The sequence below is a fragment of the Dromiciops gliroides genome, chromosome 5 (genome assembly GCF_019393635.1).
Source record: "Dromiciops gliroides isolate mDroGli1 chromosome 5, mDroGli1.pri, whole genome shotgun sequence".
Classification (NCBI taxonomy): Eukaryota; Metazoa; Chordata; class Mammalia; order Microbiotheria; family Microbiotheriidae; genus Dromiciops; species Dromiciops gliroides.
In genome coordinates this window covers 95,227,424-95,255,422 of record NC_057865.1, presented here as the reverse complement: position 1 = coordinate 95,255,422, position 27,999 = coordinate 95,227,424, and the positions used below count along the sequence as shown (strand labels likewise).

At 36.1% G+C, this 27,999-nt stretch overlaps 1 protein-coding gene across 1 annotated transcript in view; it reads right to left on the bottom strand.

Annotated features, from left to right (window-relative positions):
• EZH2 (enhancer of zeste 2 polycomb repressive complex 2 subunit) overlaps positions 1–27,999 on the bottom strand; it is a 107,811-nt gene that overhangs the window by 8,433 nt on the left and 71,379 nt on the right. The window contains exons 5-12 of the mRNA XM_043968441.1: positions 21,485–21,601; positions 17,454–17,574; positions 15,852–15,992; positions 14,882–14,984; positions 10,301–10,479; positions 2,908–2,999; positions 1,274–1,514; positions 7–176 (exon numbers count right to left, since the gene is read on the bottom strand). Coding sequence (XP_043824376.1) covers positions 7–176; positions 1,274–1,514; positions 2,908–2,999; positions 10,301–10,479; positions 14,882–14,984; positions 15,852–15,992; positions 17,454–17,574; positions 21,485–21,601 — 1,164 coding nt within the window. The remainder of the gene's footprint in view (positions 1–6; positions 177–1,273; positions 1,515–2,907; positions 3,000–10,300; positions 10,480–14,881; positions 14,985–15,851; positions 15,993–17,453; positions 17,575–21,484; positions 21,602–27,999) is intronic.

Sequence of the window (27,999 nt, the reverse complement as noted above, 5' to 3'; positions counted from 1 at the left end):
TCTTACCTGTCTACATGTTTTGGTCCCAATCAACCTAGCAATGGCACAAAAATTATCATAGTAAGTGCCAATAAGAACTCTGAACATTGAAGCTTCAGCACCACTCCATTCCACGTTCTCAGGAGGTTCAGTATTTGGCTTCATTTTTATTGGTGTTTGACACCTGGAGTTTGCCTCTGCAAAACCAAGATTAAATATAAAACACAATTTAAATTCATTTGACTATATGCACCTTGTCATTAATGCAGTGGGATAAAACCTTAAAAATAAATAAATAATGTGTGTGTGTGTGTGTGTGTGTGTGTGTGTGTGTGTGTGTGTGTGTGTGTGTGTAAAAGAATGTGTTCCTCCTCAACCTTCTAAAACTAAATTCTGTGGAATCAGTATTGGTTCTCAGTTGTAACGGAAAGGCCAATAGGTGAACTGATTTTTTTTTTTAGTGAGGCAATTGGGGTTAAGTGACTTGCCCAGGGTCACACAGCTAGTAAGTGTTAAGTGTCTGAGGCCGAATTTGAATTCAGGTACTCCTGACTCCAGGGCCGGTGCTCTATCCACTGCGCCACCTAGCTGCCCTGAGAACTCGAAATTTAAAAGCCTTATTTGACCAGTACTTCTAATCTCTCTGATTTGTTGTTGTTGATCCATTTTCAGTCATTTCAGATTCTTTGTGACCCCATTTGGGATTTTCTTAACAAAGATAGTGGAGTGGTTTACCGTTTCCTTCTCCAGCTCATTTTAAAGATGAGGAAACTGAGGGAAACACAGTTAAATGACTTGCACAGGATCACAGAACACACACAAGGAAGTGTCTTGAGGCCAGATTTGAACTCAGGAAGATGAGTCCCTCTGATATCTCCCACCAAACCTCTTACCAGATTTGTCAAAAAGTACCCTAGTGGATTAATGTGAATTTCTTTTTCTTCCTCTCCCAACGAAATAAGCAAAAGAATCAGAAGTTAGAAAAAGGAAGAAAAAAGCCAAAATAATCATCAATCTCTAAATACAAATTCCCTCACCTTACATCAGCACAGAACAGTTTATTAAACTATTGAAGTCATGAACCTCTAAAGCCCCTACAAGTTCTAAATCTACTATCCAGTCCATTTTAATAGTTACCTAGTCTTTGTGGTATCAAAGATACACAAAATTTGTGGACTTTCAACATACTGGTGTCACTGTCACTTCGATTATATAATCTTTTTTAAATCCTCAAAGCAAAAATTTCAAGAATACTGAATTAAAAGCAAGTAAACTAAAGCACTTGTTCTCTTACCAGAAGAGCTGGAAGTTTCATCTTTCTTTTCTTCTTCCTCTTTATCATTATTCTCTCCACCTGTTTCAGTTCCAGCTTCCCTATCACTGTCTGTATCCTTTGATTCCAGCACATTAATAGTTGGTGTGCTTGGTCTACTGCTATTATTTGGAAGCCTTCCCCTTCGGCGACCTCCTGGACGCTTTGGCGGTGTCTTAATCCGTTCAGCAGTGAGAGCAGCTGCAAACTCCTTTGCCCCTTCCTACAAAAAGAAACAAAATCATCTTCAAGATATGTTTCACAGAGTCTTTAGATTTGATAAAAGGAAAAAAGTAGGAAAAGATAACACCTTGTCAAAAAATTAAGGAATCAGGGGCAGCTAGGTGGCACAGTGGATAGAGCACCAGCCCTGGATTCAGGAGTACCTGAGTTCAAATCTGGCCTCAGATGCTTGACACTTACTAGCTGTGTGACCCTGGGCAAGCCACTTAACCCCAATTGCCTCACCAAAAAAAAAAAAAAAAAAATTAAGGAATCAGCTCTATGGAACCAGTTTCTATTTATAATACAGCATTAGATATTTAATTATAATTCTCTATACACCTGCATACAGTATGTTTTGGGGGGTTTCTTTCCAAATTTTTAGACTAAAATAGAAACACGGTAACTCATTAATATAGAAAGAAGTGAAAGAAATTCAAGAATTATAATTAAAATATTTCAATCTTTAAGTGAATAAATTAAAAGTATAACTTTATGTAATGAAGTCATTCTTCTATATATAGATATTCCAGAAAAGTAACAAAAAATGACTTTCTGTAAGCCATTTTTTAAATTAACTGGGAGAACCTTCTATTTAAAGGTAAAATCTCGGGGCAGCTAGATGGCGCAGTGGATAGAGCACTGGCCCTGGATTCAGGAGTACCTGAGTTCAAATCTGGCCTCAGACACTTAACACTTACTAGCTGTGTGACCCTGGGCAAGTCACTTAACCCCAATTGCCCCTCAAAACAAAACAAAACAAAACAAAACAAACAATAAAGGTAAAATCTCTCAATAAAGTAAAAAATCTTATGATAAAAATAAATGCCTTGATTAAAGTTTTGTAACTTAGATTTTAAAAATATGTTTAATGAATGCATTTAGTAGAATTTCAGAATGTGTACAGATGGATTATAAAAACACATAAGTATGTTTGCCTTACTCTGCTTTTACCTGTTTGTTCCTTAGGACTCAAAGCAATATGAGCTTACGCAGAGGGTTAAGGGCAGGGTTGGTGGGCTTAATAAAACTCGAGTACAGAATTTTTGAATTCTCGGTTTTCAGATGACTGATTTGTAAGCAGTTGTGTTAGGTTCCTTAGAACAAACCAAATGTTCCCTGCTGACAGTCTTTGGGGCCAACCAGATTTCCACATACGAAGCAGAAAACAATGTACTAGCAAATGAATGAGGTATAAAAAAGTGCTATGGATGGTCAGAAGGGGAGAGAACAATGAGGATTTAAGTATCCTACCTGTCATTAACTGCCCACGTTAGATCAAGAGGGCAGAGGCATAGCAGTATAGCATGAGAGATTCTGCCCTTGTAGACCTCCACCAGAAGTCCGATATAAAGATGCCATTAATTCTTGGACAATAAAACAACAAATCTTACCAAATGCTGGTAACAGTGTGGTCCACAAGGTTTGTTATCTAGTGCTGTTTCTGTGTTCTTCCGCTTATAAGTATTGGGTGTAGCGTGGAATGCTGTGAAAGAGACAAAACCATAAACTACCCAAATAGATCTTTGGGAACAAAGTCAGTTATTTAACCAGTTTACCAGTGTAGCTATAGAGCCAGTGAGTGGAAAATAAATGTTGTTAACTATCTACATTATTTAATAAATTTTCTCTTCTAGCCCTTGTTGAAGATGATCACATTTCAATTTGGTAAGTATTCTCTATCAGTTTTGTCCAAGAGGCCATTGATAATTCTGGGATAATTAGTGATTTCTTTTTCCTTAATATCTTCATAGGAAAAGTAGGTATTCCTTCTAATTGTCTTTCTAAAGAGAAAGTTCAGCTAACACTTGAAATCTCACTTATTTAGGAAGGTCAACAAATCAGTCTATAATACTGGTAAGTGAAGGAGAGAAAGGAGTGTGGAGTTGGAGCAGGAAAACAAGTACTTCTAAATGGAGCTTGCCAAAATGCATGATAAACTGTGTTCAAAGTCAGAAAAAAAATAAATGTTATGAAATTCCAACATCTATAAGAGAAAATTTATGTAGACAAGCCTACCACTGAAGATATAAATATTGCCTACAAATATTAAATACAATGGTTTTTTCCAACACAGATTGCCCAAATAACACACTGTTTGTATAAAAAGCTACAACTTGTGGTATATAAAATTTGAATTTACAGAAGTAAGGCAACTTCTGAAGACATTTTCTAATGTCCAAAGGCAAGTAGTTCAGGTGCTTACTCTGTTTTGAAAATTGAAATTAACCAGTATCACTAAACAATAAAATTAAAATAATTATAACATTTAGATTGAGAGAAAATCTGCATGTTGATGAAAACTATACCTTTTAGGATAAATGGAAATCTTCATTCATCCATGTAAAAAGCTCAGAGAGAAAGACGACAGGTAGGAAAAGAAGAAAAAGGGAGACAATGTTTCTTAACTAAAAATAATATGGTTACTTCTCTTTCAAGTTTGTGAGCTACCCATTCCCAGAAGTACTAATTCAGGATTTAATAAAACTATGACCAGGTGGGAATCTTTTCTATATGCTTAGCATCGAGAAGGTTAAGATCACATCACTTAGGAAAGGATTATTATACCTATAAATGGAACCAATCTGAAACCCAGAATCTTCATTCACTATAGTTTAAAAAAAAAAAAAGCTTAGAAAATAGGTATGACTGTTTTCTATTAGCTATACTAATATATTTATATACTGAGAACAGCTTATATGCTTCCACAGATCCAAATAATTTAAAGATTTATTCTCAGGAAACCTGTTACTGTTCTAATAACAACAACCAAAATAACTCAGTCAGCTTTAACATTTCCATTTTTCGGGATTGGAAACCAGGATCCTTATCTATGTATAACCCACTATCATACAGTACACTGTGGCATATGGGATATATCAGAGTCAGTCTAACCTCTTATATACTTAGATTAAGAAAGTTATTAAAATATTGTATTTCAACTTAAAAATCTAAGATGGAAAAAGACATAGTATGATTGTGAGAGATTAATATATTTTTTAATGCTAAAAAGAAAAGTACATGCCATATATTAAAGAATTTAACCATGTGGAAGCTGCCCATAAAAGCTCGGTGACAAATGCTTATGGTTTTCAGAATTAGATAACTAAAAACGGTAAAGATTTTTTTGTCTATAAAACTGCAGCTGTTCCCTTTGCATCAATGTGGATATCAAAACTTCTGATGACTAATAAACTACAAATCTGAGACCTGAATGCCATAGGTATAATGTACTGACTTTTAGAATCCAGAAATAGGTCACCAAATAAATGTCAGATAGCACAACTCCAATAAAAGTCTCCAAATAAGTGAGTCACTAGATGGACTTTAGAGCTGGAAGGGAAATCATAGAGAAATTGTCTAGTCCAGAATGGACAGACACAGTGGGGATAAAAAGCTAAGTAGAGGGGCGGCTAGGTGGCACAATGGATAGAGCACCGGCCCTGGAGTCAGGAGTACCTGAGTTCAAATCCCAGCCTCAGACACTTAATACTTACTAGCTGTGTGACCCTGGGCAAGTCACTTAACCCCAATTGCCTCATTTAAAAAATAAAAAAAAAGCTAAGTAGAGGATGGACAGATCCAGGAACCAAAATAATCTCCAGAATTTCCTTTGACTACTCTCCTATTATAAAAATAAAAGTGTATTTTATAAATGTAATCAATTTCTTTGATCTCTAATCCCAATACTACTCTCTTTAAAACTTAAATGATGGGGCAGCTAGGTGGTGCAGTAGATAGAGCCCTGGTTCAAATCTGGCCTCAGACACTTTACACACTTACTAGCTGTGTGACCCTGGGCAAGTCACTTAACCCCAATTGCCTCACCCAAAAAAAAAATTAAATGAAAATTATATCACCATAAATAATGAGGGCAGGTAGGTAGTGCAGTGGATCAAGTGCTAGGCCTGGAGTCAGGAGGACCCAAGTTCAAATCCAGCCTCAGACACATTAGCTATGTGACCCTGGGCAAGTCACTTAACCCTGTTTTCCTCTATTTCCTCATCTGTAAAATTGAGCTGGAGAAGGAAAAGGCAAACCACTCCAGTATCTTTTTCCACATGGGGTCATAAAGAGTCAGACACAACTGAACAAAGATAAAATTTATTACAAGAAGATGCCATGTCTGTGCATTAAGTCCATTTGCTCAGTATACTAAGTCATTGGTCAAATTTCAAATTATTGTCACAATTATTTTAGGTTAAACATTATGATAATTTGCTTGCCTAAATCAGACAACCATAAAAGCATTTTACAAATATTTTAGCATTCATGGTTGCAGATCTCAGAAAGCTGATGCCTAGCTACAAATCATGGATAACACCAAAATCAAATGTATTCAACACATTCAACCTCAACATCCTTATGCTCATTCCAATGTGGATGTTCAAATGATTCATAACAAAATACTAAAGGTCAAATGAATCTAATCCATTCTAGGTCCACATGGATTTACTTGGTAAGAAATTCAGGCAAATAATTACCACATATACAAACAGCAACTATGTTTTATTCCACCAAGATAGGTCCTACTTAAAACCCATAGTCAATTGTATAGATTTCCCAGGCTGCACTTCTCTATATTCTTTCTTTTGGTCAGGAATACTTGGTCCCTCCCAGTCTGCTTTTCACATTCTATCCTTCACAGCCACTACCTTCTGTCTCCCCCCAACAGTTTCTAAACAAAAGTACACCAAACTTATTGGCATTTTTAGGATGAAAATTTTATGAATAAATTACTGTGATTCCTATGAATGTAATATATAAATGACAATTTAAACATTATTTTTTCTTTGGAAAATTCATTGCATATAGTTAAAATTGCACACAAGGTAGATTTCTTATAGTTGAGACTTTGAAATGATATTGTTTAGCCTAGTTGACTTCACTGAAACCTATAATAAACAAGTCTTACCACTTTTAAAAAAGATCAGGCAACAAGTATTTAAATTCAATTTGAGATGTTTTGCTTTATCACAGTATTTGTATATATTGGACCTGGCTATCACTAATGTACAGAGTCCTTATTTTCATCATAATTACTATTTGAAATATTAACTCTATGTAAAACTCCCCTAAATCTCTTGTTTGAAAACCGTTTGGCGTGTTTTTCTCAAAAAGTTTGTGATTTAGAAGATGTAAATGAATAGAGAAATTTGATTGTAAGATGATGTATAGTGCCAAGTGCAGAGACAATAAGAAATAGATATATTTGACCACACATAACAGAAAGACACAACACCCACACCCCAACCTGTTCATGCATCTGACATTTTCTAAATAAGCCACTAAACAAAGATGATGACTTCTATCAGTCAAATAAAATTAGGTTGAGGCTATGAAGTTCCCCGTGGCTCAACTAGCTTTTCCAGTTGTAAACACTGTAATGGATGGCCATCAGTGCTGTGAGGGCCATCTTGGGAGTGCCTTTTCTGAGCAGCTGATCTGTACCACATATGGTATTAAAACAGGATTCTACTTATCTTCTTTTAACCAATTTAAATAGTGAACCCTTAAAATTAAATTCTGCTATCATATACAAAAGGTTAATATCCTCTATTGGATTTGTTTATAAAATTTAAAAGTTGAGATGCACTGTTATAAAAATTGGAGGGGCAGCTATATGGTGCAGTAGATAGAGCACCAGCCCTGGAGTCAGGAGGACCCGAGTTCAAATATGGCCTCAGGTACTTAATAGTTGTATCACCCTGAGCAATTCACTTAATCCCGATTGCCTCAAAAAAGGGGGAAAAAAAGTCAATTGGATTTTATATTTTGTAATTCTCTAAGAAACTTGTTGGCTACATAACCCTCCGGCCAAGTCACAACCTCTCAGCCTTAGTTTCCTTACCTACAAAATGAGGATGATAATACTCAGAGTTTTTGTTAGCATTAAGCGAGATATTATATGCAAAGTGCTTTATAACCCTTAAAGCAATGCATCCTAGTTATTGTTCCTTCGGTGGCTTGAATCACTGCTTCTGCTTACTACGTTTCCTTTAACCCCTGGGCTTCAGTTTTCTCATCAGTAAAAAGAGGGGCTGAACCAGGGGGCCCGAGATCCCTTCCAGTAACTATGTAACTGTTGTCTTACTTTCTCTGATTGGATTATATTTGAATACAATATAAAATGCTATAATAAAAAATTAACCTTTTAAATATGTTTGCGATTGAAATGTTTTCCAAGTGAAAGATACTTTATGACTAAGTGTTTGAGGGCTGTTATAAAGGCTATGAAAAATCATTTTTTGAAAATGCTGAAATGCTCAGATTGGATATCGCGAATATAGCTGGTTAGTCTAAAGCATCACCAGTTATTTCATTATAGAACCACTGGTTTAGCTTAGATCCAAATCTAAAAATCCACCCACAAAGTATTCGTATTTTTCCCCACCCTGAATAATTAATAATATGCTGTCCTTTTATAGTACTAACCATACCAAGTATAAACAGTCTAGAAAGTTTTCCAGCTAAAAGCAAGTTAGATGGGGGGAGGGGGCTTAAATTTGAAGGGAAAAGGTGAAATGAAAACCAGAGTCACGTCCTTAAGAAACCCTGACCCTGAAACACATCTAGTCTCAGAACACTGAGAAGACAGTCTTCTTTGAGGAAACTCAGACCGCTCATCTTGGTCATATTCTGTGAGATAGGGGGAAAGAGAGAGAAATCTTGACTCTACTATTCCCTCAAGTTAGGATCCTGAATCTCACTTTCGCGGACAAACACTTAGAAAAGTCCATGTGTGCTCACTACATACGTTTTTCTCACTTCTCATTCTTTTCTAAATCCCTTGCAATATGGGATTTAGTGCAATATGCACACTACCTGGCACAGATTGTTCTTTCCAAGGTTACCAACATCTCTTATCTGCTAAGCCCAATGGCTTTTTCTTAGTTCTGATTCTACATAATCTCTTCCACTTCTGATACTGACAGCTACCAACTTCTGGAAACTCTCTCCTCCCTTGGATTTTGTAAACACTGCTCTCCTCATTTGATTGCTCTCACAATGGTCTGACCATTTCTTTTTAGTCTCCATTGCTGCTTCATCCTGTTCCCACTCACTGAATGTGGGCATCCTCCAAGCGCACTCAGTCATAGGCCCTTTTCCCCTCATCTCAGTGCAAGGGACTCCCCTATCTATTTAGCCAGCCCTAATCTAGCTACTGAACTTCAACCCTTCATTACTGATGTTACCAGTCTTCAACTGGCTTTCCATGTGCATCTCAAATTCAGAATGTCCAAAAGAGAACTCATCTTATTTTGCAGAAAACCCATCCCAACACCAAACTTATTTTGTTGAGAACACCACCATTTTTACAGTGATCCAGATTCATAACCTTGGAACAGTCTTGCCTCTTTACTCTCCTGCATCATCCTCTTATCATATATAATCAAGTTGCAAGTATGGTCAATTCTCCCTCTCCAGTGGATTCTCCTCTCTCCACTCTCACAAAGTCTGTTATCCTAATTCAGACCTTCATCTCTTCTCACTTGGACAACTGCAATAGCCATTTCAATAGTCTTCCTGCTTTCAATCTCTCCTTCTGCAGTGCTTCTTCCATACAACCACCAAACGGAGATTTCTAAAATGCAGCTTCTGACCATACCCCTTTCTTATTCAAAAATCTTCAGTGGTACCCTTCACATTTTGCTCCTATCTCCTATTGTTTCACACTACTACTTGGCTTTATATGCTTGCACTTCCACTGCTCTGGTTTGCTAGTTTCCTTATAAAGGAATAGCCTTCCATCTCCCATCTCCATGCTTTTGCATATGTGGCTGCCCATATCTGATATGCATGCCACCCTCCCTGCTTTGCTCCACCTCTTAAAATCCTTAGCTTCCGGGGGCAGCTAGGTGGCGAAGTGGATAGAGCACCGGCCCTGGAGTCAGGAGTACCTGAGTTCAAATCTGGTCTCAGACACTTAACACTTACTAGCTGTGTGATCCTGGGCAAGTCACTTAACCCCAATTGCCTCACTAAAAAAAAAAAAAAATCCTTAGCTTCCTAGCACAGCTCAGGGGCCAGTAACTACATGTGGTTTTTCCCTCATATTCATTTTAATGCTTTATTCTTGAAATTAATGTGTACAAAGTTAGGTGTATTTGTTAACATTTGTATAATATTAATATCTCATCTTCGTAGCCCCAGCATCTCACCATGTGCATCACATAGAGGAAGCACTTGATAAAAGTGTGTTGAATTTAATTCTCCTGTGATGCCAAACAAATAAGGCATTCTTCTGTGTGTGCATGTACATTTTACTAAGGAGAGCTCACATTTTTCAGCATAACAATGTTAATTAATAAAAATTGGTTGAAAAAAAGAACAAAATGTATCCAAACACCTGTTTTACAGAATTTCTCATCAACATAATGCATCTCAAGGAAATCAGAAAAGTGGTATGAACAGAGCTGGGTCAAAGAAAGAATAAAATATCACTTTACATTTATATTATATCTTAACAATTTATAAAGACTTCTCATATCCATGCATACAAATAATTTTAAAATAGTATTTTCTAAAATGAACTACCTGTATTCCAATTTAGTGGAAAATGAAAGTACAAAAAATTAACATGTATAAAAGCACTATTTCCAACAGGCCAATGAAAAATTAGACCACATCAAATTAAGAATACATTTTAAATGATATGAGATTAAGTGATAAATTATGATTGACTGAAAATTGACAGCATTTTTCCTAGTTGGGTTATATTTCATTTTTTCCAATCTACATTAAATGTAAAGTACCATAACCAAAAAAAAGGAAACCAAAACGTACAATAATTGAACTTACGATGTAAGAAACAGTCATATTTAAAGCAGCGCCTGCAGAAGAGTGTATGAAATGAGTGCAGGCTTTGCTCCCTCTGAACAGACTTAGCATTTGGTCCATCTATGTTTGGTGTGCATTCAGGAGGGAGGGCTCCTGGAAGTTGCTGCTCTGTTAGTTCTTTATACCTAAAAGCAGAAATTGAAAAAATTAGTAATGAGAATAAAGAATATTTTTGAAAGCTAAATTCTTAAAAGCATTAGTACTTGTCTTTACACACACACAGAATCAGCCGACTATAGGAAGAAAAAAAAAATTAACCTGAATGCTGAGTAATGAGAATGACCAAGACTGGCCCCCAAGTACACACAGTAACTGTAGCTAAACTGATCTGTTTTCTTTTTAAACTCTTACAAAAGCTGAATCACTGGGGAGGGGAATGGCATGGGGATATATCTGTAAATGAATGTAATATAAAAATAATAGGTATCAATTTTTAAAGTAAAATAAAAATATCACTTGTATCCAAATCTTTCTCTCACTCAAAGGGCTACCACCTATGGGGCAGGCAGGCTGTTATCACCTCCCTCCTAAATTACTTCCTAATTGGGCTTCTTGCTCCAGGTATCCATGCATTTCAGTCTATTTATCACACTTACAAAATTATTTCCCTAAGTGTAGGTCTGACCATGTCATTCCTCTATTCAATAAACCCGTGATTTCCAGAGGCCTAGCCTCTAGAACCAAATATAAACTTGTGTTTACTGTGTAAAGACCTTCACAACCTTGCTCCACAGTCTCATTAAACATAACTCACCCATCTGCAGCATGGGGAGCTGTCAAAACTGGCCTTCTCTGTATTCCTTATATCCCACACTCCACCTCCCAATTCAGTGCCTCTGTAGTAACCTTCCCCCCTCACCTGGAATGTTACCTGCTCACCTCAGAGAGTACTTTCTGCACTCCCTTCTCCAGCAAGCCTTTCCTGAGTCCTTCAACTGCTACTAAGTTCTCATTCTCAAACTATCGTGTATTTAACTACTTTGTAGCTCTTGCGAGCACGCGCACACACACACATACACACACACGCGTGCACACACACACGCACACAGTATTTAAGTGTTTTCTCCCTAATTATTTTTTCAAACAAGAAAAAAATTTTAAAGGACTTATTTTTTACATAGCATGTAAAACATTTGAAACATTTATGCAGTAAGACAGTTTCTCTGAAGAGTAACAATGCATCTGGCAACTACCATGTTAGGCAACCTGCAAAGCCCACTAAGGTGTCTTGCCATTCCAGCTATTATCAGGGACCTTCATGTAAAGCCAACCCAGTTTTTCTAATTCTCCTAGGGAACCAGAGGCACAAGATAAAAGGCAGTGTAGTACAGTGAAAAGAACAAAATTTGGGAGTCTAAGGACATGGATTAAAATCCCACCTCTGACACTTCCTATGCAAACATGGGCAAATGACTTAACATCCCAGAGCCTCCTTAGCTATAAAATGAATAGAATGAACTAAATAAATACCCTTCTAAAATCCCTATGAGCTCTAAATTCTTGAACTCTGGTCATGGGACATGGCTTTGATATAAGGAAGAATCCTTTAAGATTCATTTAAGAATGGGGCAACTAGGTGGCTCAGTGGAGAAAGCACCAGCCCTAGGTTCAGGAGGACCTGAGTTCAAATCCTGCCGCAGACACTTGACACTTACTAGCTGTGTGACCCTGGGCAAGTCATTTAACTCTCAATGCCCCGCAAAAAAAAAAGAAAAAGAAAAAATTGCCAAGAATACAAGGGGCAACTATTTTACCCCTTATGTATTTAAAATTAGTTTCTCCAAAGATGCAAAGGTAGTCATTGTCAGTCATCAGATCAGGTGATTATGTTGCTATACCACTATAAAGAAAAACTAAGGTTCCATGAAAAATAACTTGTATGTTACTCCTAGGCCAAACTGAGATTCTTTGGGTGAAACCAAATCTAAGCAATAGCATGCTAGAAGAGTGTATAAAGTAGCCCAAGTGGCTTACATCTGCACCTATGCTCTATCTGTAGTTCTTCTGCCTCCAAATGAGTAAGATGTAATTTGGAGAGAGGGTACAGAAAAAGGTCAGAACAAAATAGTCTTCTCTCTTGAAAAGAGATTAATTAATTAAGATTAATGTTCTACCTGAAGCCCTCCAGTTTCACTTTATGGCTTATAAAAACTTCCTAACATTAACTCAACACTACTACCTTCATGAATTATATACTAAGCATTACAAGAGATGAAAGAAGCCCCATGTATACCTCCCTCCATGTAGATCATAATCTAACCAATAGGTATGCCATACGTGAAATTATAAGAAAAGGTACAAAATCAAAGTGCAATTAGAAAGGTACTGTTCACTATGGTTATATAGCTAAGGGAGAGTTCACTTTAACTACAAAGATAAGGGAAGGCTTTATAAAGTAACTGAGCTAGGCTTTGAAGAATAAGTGGGATTTGGATATGTAAATGTAGACTATATCAGGTGAAAGGAAAGTATAAACAAGTCAAAAGGGAAAAGTGGGGACTGGGGACAGCAACTGATGCTAGGTATAGGAAGGACTGGTCAATAAGATTGGAAAGTTAGACTAAAGGTAAATTAGAGAAACTTTTAAATGTCAAGCAAAGGAACTTGGAATTAAATTCAGCAGATAATAGGAAATCACTGAAGGATTTTGAATAAAGAAGTAATACATTAGGAAGATTAGCACCAGCATGTAAGAGGAATTTGGGGGAAAAGAAAATAGAAAGAATGTAAGAAGGAAGACCAGTTAAGAGGCTGTTTCAGTCATTCAGAAGAGTGAGGGCCTGATCTAGAGTAGGTGTAGTGGCAATGGAGAGAAAGAGACTAATGTGGGATATACTGTGAGATTAAAAAACAAAACAAAACTGAGCAAATGATTAGATGTGAGCATAAAGTGAATTTGGGCAAAAGAGAAGGTTAACCCTCATTGCCCTGCCCAAAAAAAAGAGAGAGAGAGAGAGAGGAGGAGGACTAAAAGGTAATCTTACAAAGCTGTGATCCTGAATAACTGGTAGGACAGACATGCCACTTATACACAATGGAAAGTCAAGAGAAAGAACAGGGCTTGGAGAGGAAATCTAGCCTGTATGAGGTGTCCCTAGAAGCCTGAAGACACTGAACAAAATAGTCCTAAGGTTTGAGAAAATAGCAAAGATCCCAGGAAGCGAGGGGAGATGTTTGTGTGGTTTTTTTAATGGTTTCATTTGAGATATCTAATTCAGACCCAAGTGAATGAGAATGAGCCACTACTAAAATAGCCTGTAACCTTATTGATATAAGTAAGGATGGACAACAACCCTCATGGGGGCCCACTGCAATGTCCTTGATTCTCATTAACTGGCATTACAATCAGTTATGTCTTTCTCTGCTCTAATCTCTTTTTAACAGACAAATTTGTTCTATTAGTCAAAAGGAAGGCAGAGTTACCCTTTTTTTTTTTTTACCAGTTTTAGGAAGGGGAAAAGGATGATTTATACCATGGATTATTACCTAAATCCCCACAAAGACCAACATCTTTTTTTTTAACTACACACACTTCCAGGGATGGAAGAAGCAAGAAACAAACTAGCTGACTAAAAAAAAAAAAGTCTGAGAAGGTAAGAAGACAACTTTGGTGTAAAGAAGAGCAAGTCTGAAATAGCCACTGGAGAACAGATTTTGAGAAGAACAAGTCACCAGAAATAAATACCGCAATATGTCATGGCCCTGTAATTTCATAGGCCTGGGAATGCCTCATATGGGAACTCCTTTCACATCCTGAGTCTGTAACTTGTCAAGACTTGCCTGAGGCTAGGAGAGATCAACTACCCAGTCTAGGCTTGGACAGCTATTAAATATCAGAGGCAGCTTTTGAATCCAGGTCTTCCAGACTGGAGAGCAGCACGTTGTAATTCCTGTACAAGGGGGAAACGTAGGGCTACAACGTCCTATAGTCCCAAGACAATGAAGAAGGGATTTATCACATTTTGAGGTCCCATACTCACCTGCTAGTCCTAGAAACATAAAAAACTAGGCTGAGAGGTAGAAGAGAAAGAAACTTCTTCCATTCTATTACCGATTAGAGCTGCCTAATTTCAATTTAGTCAAGGCTGGCAATCTTAAACCAAAATAGGGAAAACTGAATAGGCTCAATTTGGATATCCCAATAAACCAAACAGCCCACTAAGGAAAGAGGATACTTGGGGCAATAATAAAAGCCTTTTTAAAATTTCCAAGTAAACTTATTAGTTATCCTAAATAAATAAATAAGCAGGGGAAAAATCCTACCATCTTTAACATACATACATACATATATGTGTGTGTGCACATACACACATACAAATATATATTTGTTTTATAAAACAAAAGGTAATATGGCAGAACTGCTGCTCAGCGATGTCAGTTTCATTTCCAGGAGCCAAGAAGGGGAAAGAAACAAACATGTATGTACCAGGCACTGTGCTAAGTGCTTTACAAATTACATCTTATTTGATAAGACTGGCAAGTTATATTTTAAGGCAAGGAGGCAGCACCTCCAAAGAAAAATCTTACTTCTCCTTTAGTTCTTCTGCTGTTCCCTTATCAGGAAACATTGAGGAAATGGCTTCAAAAATCTTGTCAGAAGGAAATTTCCGAGGTGGGTGGCTTTCTTTATCTAAACAAAAATGAAAGAGGAATAAAAAAGTTTTGAGTATACTAGTGAATTTTCTTCCCACAGGGGTTAAATTATCCAAAGCAAAACTTAAACAAAAATTAGTTATGAGAAAAATGACTTTCAATCTTAAAAGTAATTTCATTTTTTCTATAAGCTTGAAATGAATGTAATGCAATAATAAATACAAATAATAAATGTAAAAGTAAAAAGAAATTGCATTTAAAGATTATTTGTCTACCAGATAGAAGTACTAGAAGAAACATGGATTCTAAATTCCAGAATCTGGGTTCCAGTACCAGCTGTACCAGCTTTGTAGTCATGGGAAAGGCACTCCATGTATCTAAAGCTCAGATTCCTAAACTGTAAAACAAAGGAGTGGAAACTAAATGACAGCTAAGATCTCTGAGCTCCAAAATTCCATAGTTCGGTGATTTTCTGATATCATATTCTTCAAGCTTTTCTGCACTAACATAATCCTGGGTTATCCTTAGCCAACTAGCAAAGAACAACTATAAGTTCTCCTAATAAATGTTCAGAGATTGGCTACTACATTGGGAGGGGTGGGGAGAAGAAGAGTCCCCAAAATGTTAGTGTATTTCTTTTTCTTTTCTTTTTTTTGGGGGGTGGGGGGTGGGAGCAATGAGGATTAAGTGACTTGCCCAGGGTCACACAGCAAATAAGTGTCAAGTGTCTGAGGCCAAATTTGAACTCAGGTCCTCCTGAATCCTGGCTGGTGGCTTATCCACTACACCACCTAGCTTCCCTGTTAGTGCATTTCTAAGCAAATAAAGATATAAATAAATGTTGTATTATTTTGAAAGTATACAGTAATTAATACTGCTTTAAGAATGTAATAAACAAACATACCATCTCTGTTATCTTCTATATCTTTTTGTTTCTCATCTCTCTCATCAGGATAATCCCCATCGTCATCATCTTCATCATCACTGTACTGACCAAGAGCATTCACCAACTCCACAAAAATCTCATCATTTATAAACCCGCATTCTGAAATTAATCACATTGGAATGTCAGGAAGAAAAGGTAACCTGCCCCAATTTATTTTGAAATCAACAGTGTATCCCTTAGAACTAAAATTAAAATTGCAAAGAAACAACTTTTAAGTAATTTCAAAGCTAGCCGGGGGTAAAATCCCAAAGTTATATGACCTGCCCCATTACCCCTAAATTAGACATGGCACTCATGCACTACCTGGGGCCAGTCACCTATCACAGCAGGGTCTAGAGAAAAAGACTCTCTGCCTCCTACCATCATAAAGGGTTCTCAAGAGAGCCTACACTCAACAAATATCTTCATGGTGGCATTACCATAAATATTACCTTCCTCCCAAGTTAAAAGCTACATTTTTAACATGGACCTTCTAAAGACACAATAATATAGTAATGCCAATTTCTTCCTTCTTTCTAAAACAACCCTCTCCCTCCCCCTCCTATTTTTTTAAAAAATCAGATACAAGACTCCACAGAAAATGAAAGAGACATGAAGGACTTATAGACTATAACCATAAAATTTCCAGAAAACCCATAGGAGACTCACAATAGCCTATTATATGTACTTTTCCCATTAATAAAAATATATTTCTAAAGAAAGACGGACAGCACCCTCATAACAAATAGCTGGCCTACTTCTCCCATTGGTGAGTTCCTCCTGAAGCCTTCATTATATTATGGAAGGGCTCAGGCCAGCCAGATTTCATTCCACTCTTGGCTCTGTTCCAGACTTCTGGGACTTCTAAACTATGGTCTCAGGTACCTTCTTCATCATCCCCACTGCTCCAACTCTCTCCCACCTTTTTAGCTCCCTTTGGCTTATGGTCTAGGAAACATAAGCTCCTCAAGAACAAAAATTGTCTTTATTTTTATTTGTATTTCCACCCTGAGCACTGTGCTGGGTATATGGTAAGCATTTCATAAATGTTGGTTTCCTTTCTTCCAAATATTCACATATCCATGTGGATTTCAGACACAGCAGCATAAGATAATATGGTACAAGGGATGCCTACTAATGACACGTGAGCAAACAATGACCCAACCAACACACAGACTGTAGGCCCCATAGATAAATACCACCCTACCTAGCACCTAGGAGAGTAGTGTTCTACACTCAGTAAGAAGGAATGTTCTGACAACCACCCCTACAATCAATTTAGAATTCTGTATCTAATTCATATATTATTTGACATTGTATATTTAATTGTACCCTGAATAATTTAGTATATAATCTCTCTAATATTCCCATCATTCAAGTTGAAAATACAACTCCAAGCTTATAAATGAGGACAATGAGACATAACAAAGTAATGTGGCCTCAGAGTATTTTTCCAGTCAGGTACAAAGAATGAACTATAACGTCTTCAGAACCTGTTATGCAGAACTCCCCTGTGCTGAATGTATGAATTGTTCTACTCCTTCTCAAAAGATTAAATATATCAGTGTGTACATAGCTCACCTCTATCTCCATGTACTTTTCCATCATAATTTTTTATTAATTCTTCAATGAAAGTTCCATCCTGATCAAGAACCTCATCCCCCATATAAGGAATGTTATGTAAAACTGTTTCATCTTCCACCTAAAATAATTAAGACATTTAAAAGGCCAGTTTATCCCAAAGTAGCAAAGTAGAAAATCATTAGTTGCTTCTTTATTTATAGAACATTATATGGACACAGTTCTGGGGATTATCCAAGCGTTATAACCCAAATCTAAAGCGGTCAAACAAAAGATCTTCATGCCATAAAGACAAAATTCTAAAAGAATTTTTTCAGTAGTCAACCAAGATTTACTGAGTGGCCATTTTGGAAAAAGCACAGTCAGCAGGCTCCATGGGAAGCTATAAAAGGAAAGCAGGTAATACATACATGGAAAAGATAGTAACTTGTACAAAGGAAGAAAAGGTCAGAACCAACTAAAGTATCATCTCTAAAAGATCTCCATAATAAAGATCTCCAAACTTTTAACTAATGACCTACTTTTTCCAAGTTTATATGATACAAAATACTAGTGCAACAAAAAAAAAAATGGACAGTCCTTTAAAGTTTATGGCACCAGGATATCACCTATATATAAAACTATAGACTACTTACTTCAAAGTGAAGGAATAAACACTTTAGTATTAGGATAAGATGTGTATCAACTGAGTGAAGTTATTCAAGGAAGGCTGAATGAGGAATGTGACTTTGTAGCCAAGTTTGGAAGAAGGAGAGGGCCAAGGCTTAGCACAGGGATCAGGAGGAGGAGGGCACTTTGGGAAGAAAAAAAACACAATAAGAAGCAACTCATATGCAAAGGACAGAAGGCAATTTTTTGTGGATAGAGGAAAGCTCTCATCTGGGAAAAGCAAGAAATAAAAGTAATTTGATGAAGAGAACAATTGATGGAGGCCTAGTCACACATGTCTGAGAAATCTGGCTTGATGGAGAGAGAAAATGGGAAATCACATCAGATTTTCTGAGTGGCAGTTAAAATCACACTTTCAGAAGACAGCTGTGACTACTGTCTCCTACTGTATAGTATGGATATGTATAGTACAGACAAGTCGGAGACCAGACAATTGGCAGATGGACTAGGTAAACTATAGTAGACATATAAACATGAGATAACTATGGTCTGGGATCTATAGGTAGGGTGCGAAGAAATTTAAAAGGGCACATTTTGGGAGTTTGTTGTAAAATATGACCTGGTAAACAACTAAATATAGGTCAAACAAAAGAGAATTGACCAAACACTAAGGTTATAAGTTTGAAATTACACAGATGATGGAATGGTGCCTTTCACAGAGCATAAATTAGAAGAGTCCAAGAGGTAAAAGTATGAGGTTAGTTTCTGACGTTGATTCATAAAAATTCCCCTTACAAATGTTTTCAAATTTGTATCAAAGATCTTGTTTTCTCTCTCATTCATTCCTCTCCACTATTCTCCTTTCTCTTAGAAATTCAATATCTCTGGTTAGAAACTAGGACTGTGACCTCTGATAATTATTACCCTTGCAAATAAGTCTACCCCCTTGTACCCAAAAGTTGTATTCTTCAGTAAAGGAAAAGCAGCCTCACTATGTTAACAGGGAGAAAATATGTGTGCTTTAAATATATTTGATTGAAACCTTGGAAATTGCTATGTCCTTTCAGAATTAATCTCACAGAATGTGAAAATATTACATCTTGGGGCAGCTAGGTGGTGCAGTGGATAGAGCATCGGCCCTGGAGTCAGGAGTACCTGAGTTCAAATTTGACCTCAGACACTTAACACTTACTAGCTGTGTGACCCTGGGTAAGTCACTTAACCCCAATTGCCCAGCAAAAAAAAAAGAAGAAGAAGAAGAAGAAGAAAAATATTACATCTTTTTCCCCCCCTTCACCACATTCTGCTACAATCAAATTAAGATTCTAAAAATTAGTGTCTGGAACAATACTAAAAGCTCGTGCATCTGAATACCACAAATTCAAATTTAGAAAAAAAAATGGAATAACGCCCACACCTTTGATCTATCACCTTGCTAAGTAAACCAAGAGTAAATGCAATTAAAAAGGAAATTTTTAAACCTCTTGAGGTTTTCAGGTACATTAAAAATATACACTTAAATAGAAACAATTAATTGGTAAGCTTATTAATACTAATCTCAGCTATTTTCTAAGATTTACCCTAGTTCCATTTATTTCACATGAGAGATAAGATATTCTTCAAATATCTTATCAACCTGTTTGGTTTTTTTTTTTTTTGGTTTGGTTTGGTTTTTTGCGGGGCAATGAGGGTTAAGTGACTTGTCCAGGGTCACACAGCTAGTAAGTGTCAAGTGTCTGAGATCACATTTGAACTCAGGTCCTTCTGAATCCAGGGCCGGTGCTTTATCCACTGCGCCACCTAGCTGCCCCCAAATATCTTATCAATCATTCATTCAGATGGATCCCTAGTGCTCTCTCTCAGCTAACACCCCAGCTCAGGTGAATAAGGTTTTATATAGATGAAATCTGGTTCAAACATATTTCTCACATCTGTTTTCAATGTAAATACACAATGTTATCCATGTTCTTTCCTTTTTCATACAAAATAGCTAATGAGAAGCTGCCACAAAAATACCATAAGATCAAAATCTGAGATTTGGCTACTGAGCTAAAGTGTATAAAATAAACACTATCTGTTACTATATGAACTTGTTTTACAAAGGGTCATAAAAGGATTTTTTAAATAGGAAAATACAAGGTTATAATCAAATTCTCGTGAAAAAAAATTTCTATAAGAAAAAGAAAGAATATGCACAGGCACATACTATATAAACAAAACCACTCAATAATGATGACAAAGCATTAATACCTACTTTAAATTATTTAATACTTCCAATTGAGAGATGTACCTAAATTAAAGTACTCCTTCTATACTTTGCTATTTATCCTACTTTGCTAAATATAGCCTTCTAGCTACAATTTTGATAAGGATAACTAAGAAAAACTGCAAATTCCATCCACTTGAAAGTCAGGCACAGCAAGTAAATAACAGTCAATTTGTACAAATAAAAAATCCCAGACTCCTTTACAGAAAGGAGTGTTATTCAAAATCTATAAAAACTACTACAAAATATATAAAAACTGTGAAGTCATAATTCAGTATGTCACAAAGCCTTATTTGCCTTGTCTTTTAAGTAACAAAGACAGTTTAAAAATCAGTCTAAATATTAAACATCTATTAGTGGAATACTGATTTAATAGTTATAAGTTCAAAAGCTAGCTAGAAAAAAACGATATACCAAAAAAAATCATCAAGACTAAATTTATTATCTCTATTAAAAATGCTTTCTTTCATCTGCAGGGCTCCTTTACTGGAGTTTTCCTGAAGTGTTGGTTTTACAGATTAAATATTTGACAGAAAGACCTGAGGACAGAGAAAATTAAAATATTAGGAACTATTTCCAACTGGAGTTTGATTAGAATAAAAATAAAACGGCCCTGAAATTGCGATTTAAGTCCACAAGAAAATATGTTTTGTATAGACATTTTTTCCTGTGATTCAATTTATAAATAACCTTTAAAGTATGTCACTTGTGTAAAGCGAAGCAACTCTATATAACACAGAAAGTTAGACTTGTGATACAGTCCAGCTCCACTATAGCAAAAAATCATTTTCCCATAAGTATCTATATATAAACACAATTCATTTTTTTCTTTTCTGACTTTATATTCATTTTCTTTTTCAAAAAATTTTTAATATTCATTTTCAATGATAAAACCTGAGTATCAGTGCATCAAATTTACTTGTACTTTATCATTTCTTAAAAGTGGGTCTTAAATTTGAAATAAAAGAAATAAAAGGCATGGTATATGGAACAAAAGAAACATACAGATAAATTAAAATTTGCATTAGAGCTATTGATATTTTTTGAGGGTTTACTTGCCTTGTTCACCTTATAAAATGAATTTAAACTTATCTATCCTTTGTTTATATAAGTTAGCTTTATATTTCAAATAGATGAAATATAACATTTTACATACCATAAAATTCTGCTGTAGAGGAGACCAAGAATACATTATAGGTACTGAAGCAACAGCGTTCAGAGTCTTTAATGGGATGACTTGTTTTGGAAAATCCAAATCACTGGTCACAGAACACTAAAACAGAAAAAAATTAAATTTACTCTTCTAAAGATAAGTAAGCTAACTTAAAACAGCTATCATTATAGCCATCAATTTAAAAAATCAAATTTACTTACTTAAACTGAAGAGAATCTATTAAGCCCTTGAAAAAAACTATTTTCTTCCAAAATATCCACCAACCTTTCCCATACTTACCAATATCATGGCATTCTTATATTTTATATTAACATTTAATATCATCTTGCTCTAACCTAAAGATCATATATCATGGCTACATCTTTGAATTACCAACATAATTAATATGCTGGAAAAGTTCAAAAATATGTACATATGCAATACTCAGATTTCCTATCTCTGCAAAAGGGTGGGTTGATAGTGTGTCCCCTCATCTCATCTTTCAAGCCTTACTTGTTCTTTATAATTCTGCATCATTCACTTTTGATTTTATTGTGTAGTTATTCTTTCCACTGACAGTGTTGAAGTCATTAGGTATACCATTTTCTTGGCTCTGCTTACTTCACTTGGCCTCAGTTCATGGGGATCTTTTCTTACAATACAGTAATATTCCACTGTGTTCATGTACCACTAAGCCATTCACCAATTCCACAAAATATTAAAAGAACGAAAAGAAAGGCTTTAGCATATCTCTTCCATAGGAGATTTCTGGAAAGCTATAGCCAGGATTCACCCAGGATGAAGGGGACTGGGTGGGATGTGACCTGTGTCAATGAGGTTTCTGACTCATTTAAATACTGAAGAATGGAAGAGAATTTTAATGTTCTTGTAGTCATGAAAGAGATTGTGCTTCCTATTTTTAAACATTAAGTGAGTTTAATATTTTAATTGTTTTTTGTTCTAAAAAAAGTTTTTTCAATCAAATTGTTTTTTAAATATGATAACTCATCTTTTTCCAGTTACACCTCAGAAATCTTCAGTGAGATGGAGAAAATTCTCTCACTCCTAGATAATATATTATTAAGCCAATTCTAAACCTACTTAAATTTGTAATTTTAAGACTATGAATAAAGTTAACAACGAATTGTTTCCAGTAACTTTTTTTAATTACTAAAATTTTTGTAATTTAATTTTTAAGTATCCTTAACATTCATAAAACATGAGTAATTATGTCATTCCCCTTCTCCAGAAGTTTCAGCCTCTACAATAAAATACCACCTCTGCTGAATGGCATCTAAATCCCTTCTCAAGCTAGCTCTAGTCTGTACCCTCAGGCTTGGGGCACAATTCTGTGCTCCAATCAAACTGACCGACTTGCAGGTCCTTGAACACAACATCCCATCTCCTGCCTTTGCGTTTACACAGGTTGTCCTCCATCTTTCCCTATACCTCTTAGAATGCCCAGTGCCTGATCTTGGGTCCCTCCTCCTACATGAGGCCATTCTCTCCTTGCTACTGTCCCTCAAAAACTACTTTGTATTTATTTTGTGCATATCTTGTTTTTACTTAACTTTGTACATGCTGATTCTCCCCAGTAGAAGGTATGCTCCTTGATGGGACTATTTTGTTTCTATCTTTGTAGCTCCAGCCTGTATATAGAGTCTTGCACATAAATAGGCACTTAATAAGTGTCTGTTGAATTGAACTAAACTTACTAAAGTAGAGTGCTGCTTCAATTTAACTAACATCCTTAATAAGAAAATGTCTAAAATTTTCCAGTTTTTTTTTCCTCTGAAAATGTATCATCCCTGTCATACAACAGTTGCCACTTACATCACTCAAAGATCTAGGAAGAGTTTTGGCTCCATAAATCTCCATAAAACACCTACCATTTCTATGAGATCACTGTGGAGAAACTATCCACTTCCAAGTCCCTCTTGAAGATTAAGAAAGGAAAAAAGATAGATGTTCTATGGAACAGTACTAGGGTGGTGAGGGAATCTGTAAAAGCTAGAGTGAAATGGAAACAAAAGCTTACTGAGAAGTAGGATTTCTCCAAAGATGGAGAGAATTATCCCACTCCAGTTACACAGGTAAACTATATGGCTGAAACACTGGGAGCCAGGAAAGCCAAACCGAAAATAGGAGCTGCAGGAGCAAAAGAGCAGAAAGAGTTCTCTCCAAGCAGCCGAGTCCAAGTAAAAACTTTTATGGCAGGTCAAGGGAGGATGAGGACACAGCCCAACAGATCTCAGAGGGAACATACCTAAGAGACACAGCTGCACTGTCCTTATATGCAAAATGGAAAAGTCAAAAAGAAAAGGGAAGCATGATGTCATGGGGAGCCTACCATTTCTAAACCTAGTTCACACATGCCCAGTCTCCTCACCTCAGATCTAATCCCATTTCTCTGAAAACCACATTGTCAACAAGTCACTAAATAGCAACCTTTTGTGTTAACAGGATAGTAACCACTAGGAAGACTGAAAGAATATTCCTCAGAAGAGCTTTCTGAACAAGGGGGTGTGTGGAGACCGCAGAGAGCTTTCCAGGGATGGCATATAATCAAATCTTATAACTAGAAAACATAAGGTAATATATGGTTGACTTTGACTGCAATTTCCTTTGCTACATCTAATTTTCAAGATTTTCCTTTAAAATTGGAAAAGGAGCTGAGGAAAAGAGGAATCACCAGCTATAATCAATGGATTGACTACGATTCTAGGTCTTGAATTCAAAGGGAAATGTGTTTTTAATCATGAATTAGAAGTTGAAAGAGGACCCAAGAGGGTCAAAACTGGCAAAGAAACACCAGTACTCTTAGAATAAATTATACACCCTTTCTGTTTTGTTCTGCCAGTTTGTACATATCAAGAAGAAGGAAAAGTAAGGAAAGCATACAAGAGGAACTGAAATGAGGTAAAGGTAAGTACATCCTAGGGGATGGTCCTCCAACAAGATTCTCAGGCAGTACAAAGTCCTACCTTTAAAAAATACCATATACAGTCTTTTGGTCCAGGGACCAAATCAATATCATCAAGCATCTACTAAGCATTTACTAAGTGCCAGGCACTGTACTAATCAATAGAGACACAAAGAAAGGGAAAAACATTGTCCCTGCCCTCAAGAAGCTTATATTCTAATGGAAGAGACAACATGCCAATTCTTACGTACATACAAGGTATTACACTGTCCCCTCCTTAAACTACTTTGTGATCTCTAACCCTAGATTCTCAGAAGCCTTTTAATCAGGACTATCTGCCCACTAGTTAGTTCACTGAATTTGGCCACCAAAGCCCAGTTAGGGCCCTCCATGTACTTTCCTTCTTTCTTTTTTTTTGTGGGGCAATGAGGGTTAAATGACTTGCCCAGGGTCACACAGCGAGCGTCAGGTATCTGAGGCTGGATTTGAACTCAGATCCTCCTGAATCCCCGGCCGGTGCTTTATTGACTGAGCCACCTAGCTTCCACCCAGCTGCCACCACCCACCTCCCCATACTCTTCAATCCAGTGACACTGCCTGGCTGTTCCATGAACAAGGCACTCCATCTGTAGGCTCCAGGTATTTTCTCCCACTGTTCCCTATGATTGGAATGCTTTCCCTCCTCATTCTGACTGCCAGCCTCCCTGGTTTTCCTTAAGTTCCAACTAAAATTTTAAAATCCCACCTCTTACAAGAAGCCTTCCCTAACCCCTCTTTGTACTACTTCCTTCCCTCTGTTCATGATTTCCTATTTGTCCTGTTTATAGCTTGCTTTGTATGTATGTTTCCATGTTTTCTGCCCCATTAGATTATAAACTCCTTAAGAACAGGGACTGAGTTTTGCCTATTTGTATCCCCAGCTTAGCACAGTGCCTGGGGCACATAATAAGAAATATTTAATAAATGTTTGTTGACCATCATGTCAAAGCAGACTATCAATGTTATCAGAAGTGACAGGGAAGAAAATCATGGAATCAGGGACCCAGATTTTTTTTTTCTTTTTAAGAGCGGGGCAGGGAGGAAAACAAAAGGAAAGTCCTTAAAAAACTAGACATCCTGAAAGGAAGCTTATCTGATGCAGGCTAGTAGAGATGGGCACTAACCAAAAGGAGTATAGTTAAAGCAAAGTGTGAAATCAAAGCAGTGTGTCAAGGACCCTGCTTCATCAAGAGTTTTTATCTATGATGAGGAACAGAAGCAAGAGGGAATGTAGGAAATGAACCTGGAAATAACTAAAAATGTAATCACTTTGTCAAATTCAATTTGACAGATCAACAAGACTATATACATATGATTTCCATGAATGTATACATGTCATGTTATTCCTACAAACTCCAAGAGTGATTTTCCCCCCAAACACCTGACTGAACATATTAGATTGAAGGCACAAAGAATGGGTGCCAGATTGAAAAGGAAAAGTAGATCTCAAGTTTGTGGTCTTTATAAGAGAAACACTTAAATCTCCCAGCTGAAAAAGAAAATTCTATCCATCCTGGAGAACCAGAATTTATGAATCACAAAACAATTACCATAATTCTTTAAAGTTTTCATTGATTCTAAAGAGTAGCTGAATAAGACATCAGTATAGTTTTATGAATGGGGCAGTTAGGTGGTCCAGTGGATAGAGTGCCCAGTCTGGAGTCAAGAAGACCTGAGTTCAAATATGACTTCAGGCACTTACTTAATAGCTGTTTGGCAACTGGGCAAGTCACTTAATCCTGTTTTGCCTCAGTTTCCCCATCTGTAAAATAATATGGAAAAGGAAATGGCAAACTATTCCAGTATCTTTGCCAAGAAAACTGTAAATCGGGTCACAAAGAGTAGAACAAAACTGAAAAGAATGAATGACAACATAGCTTTAGGAAAGTGTTATTCCTAGTTAATAACTGCAGATTAGTTGGTTTCAACCTGACCTCAGAAATTTTATTTCAACATAAACTCTCCATCTCAAAAGCAATATGACCATTTAAAAAACATTACTCTAATGAAGAAAATATAAAGCAGACTTTTTAGTTTTAATTACTATATTTGATCAATTCAACAAAGAAATCACTAATTACTATCCTAGATAAAAAAAATTAAGCTATCAAGTTAGAATCCATTAAAAGCCATGAGTTTACTAACAAATTTCTTACATTGGGGGCAGCTAGGTGGTGCAGTGGATAAAGCACCAGCCCTGGATTCAGGAGGACTTGAATTCAAATCTGACCTCAGACACTTCACACTTACTAGCTGTGTGACCCTGGGCAAGTCACTTAACCCTTGTTGCTCTGCCCCCCAACCTCCCCCAAAAGGAATGTCCCTTTCAGATGTATTTTTCTTCTGAAACTTGTCCATCACCAACAAAAACATTCAGATTTTTTAAATTTTTCAATAAAATCATAAACACCAAAATATTTAAAATTTGTTTTTAAAGTGTATATTAACCTTTACCAAAAAAATACAAAAAGTCCAATTTTTGTCTCTCCTGTGTATATTTTTCAGATTTCACTACATTGTCTTTCATGTGTGCAGTTTTGTTGATTCTGCTTTTTTCACTCTACCTATTCTATCCATATTTATCTTTTCATATTTATAATTTCATTTATTATATTACTGTAATACAATATATTCAGCAATTTGCCAATAAATGTACAAATGGGTGGTTGTTCTGTTTCCTGTTTATTGATACTAAATATGAAGCTTCAGCAAATATTTTTAGGAAGATAGGCTTTTTTTTCCTTTTAATAACAACTTTAGGATATAATGGTGGGAAGATAACTGTATCAAGAGGCATGATCATGTTAACTTCATATTACTGTTTTTCAAAAAGCCTGAACCAATTCAAAGCCCCATAAAAGGGTAATAGTTTGCCAATTTCTTCACAGCTTTACCAACATTAAATATTGTCTTTACTATGTTTGAAAAATTAATAAATACAAATTCAGTTATTTTCATTTGAATTGTTCTGATTACTAAAGAGTATGAAAATGTTTTGAGGAAGTCATTGGTAATTTCTGTTTCCTAACTGAACTATTTGATAATATCCATTGAATAACTGATCTTACTTATAAATTTGTGTCAATTCTTTAAAGGTTCTAAACATCATATTTTAATCAAATATTTATGCATTGTTTTATTTATTTTGGACTTTGGGTATGCTGCTTGGTTGTTGGCCAAATTTCCTTTTTAAAATTTTAATAACATCTATTTTGTCCATTTGTCCAAAAGACATTTTCCTTTTCCCCACAACTATAGAGAATACATCATTACTCCTATTTTTTAAATATACTGAGTCTTCTGTTAGATCATTGCTGTACTTGAAATTACAACATATGGTTCAAAATGTCAATCTAATCCCTTATTTTGCCATAAGACTGTCAAAGAAAATATATTGATCCTGATATTACACTCTGCTTTTTGACTCATCACATGACACTCCATCTCTCAACTCTCAGCATTTTCACTGGGGGTCCCCCAAGTCTGAGATGCTTTCCATCTTCATTTCAACCTCTTAACCTGGGATCCCTGGCTTTCTTCAAATCTAAGCTAAAGT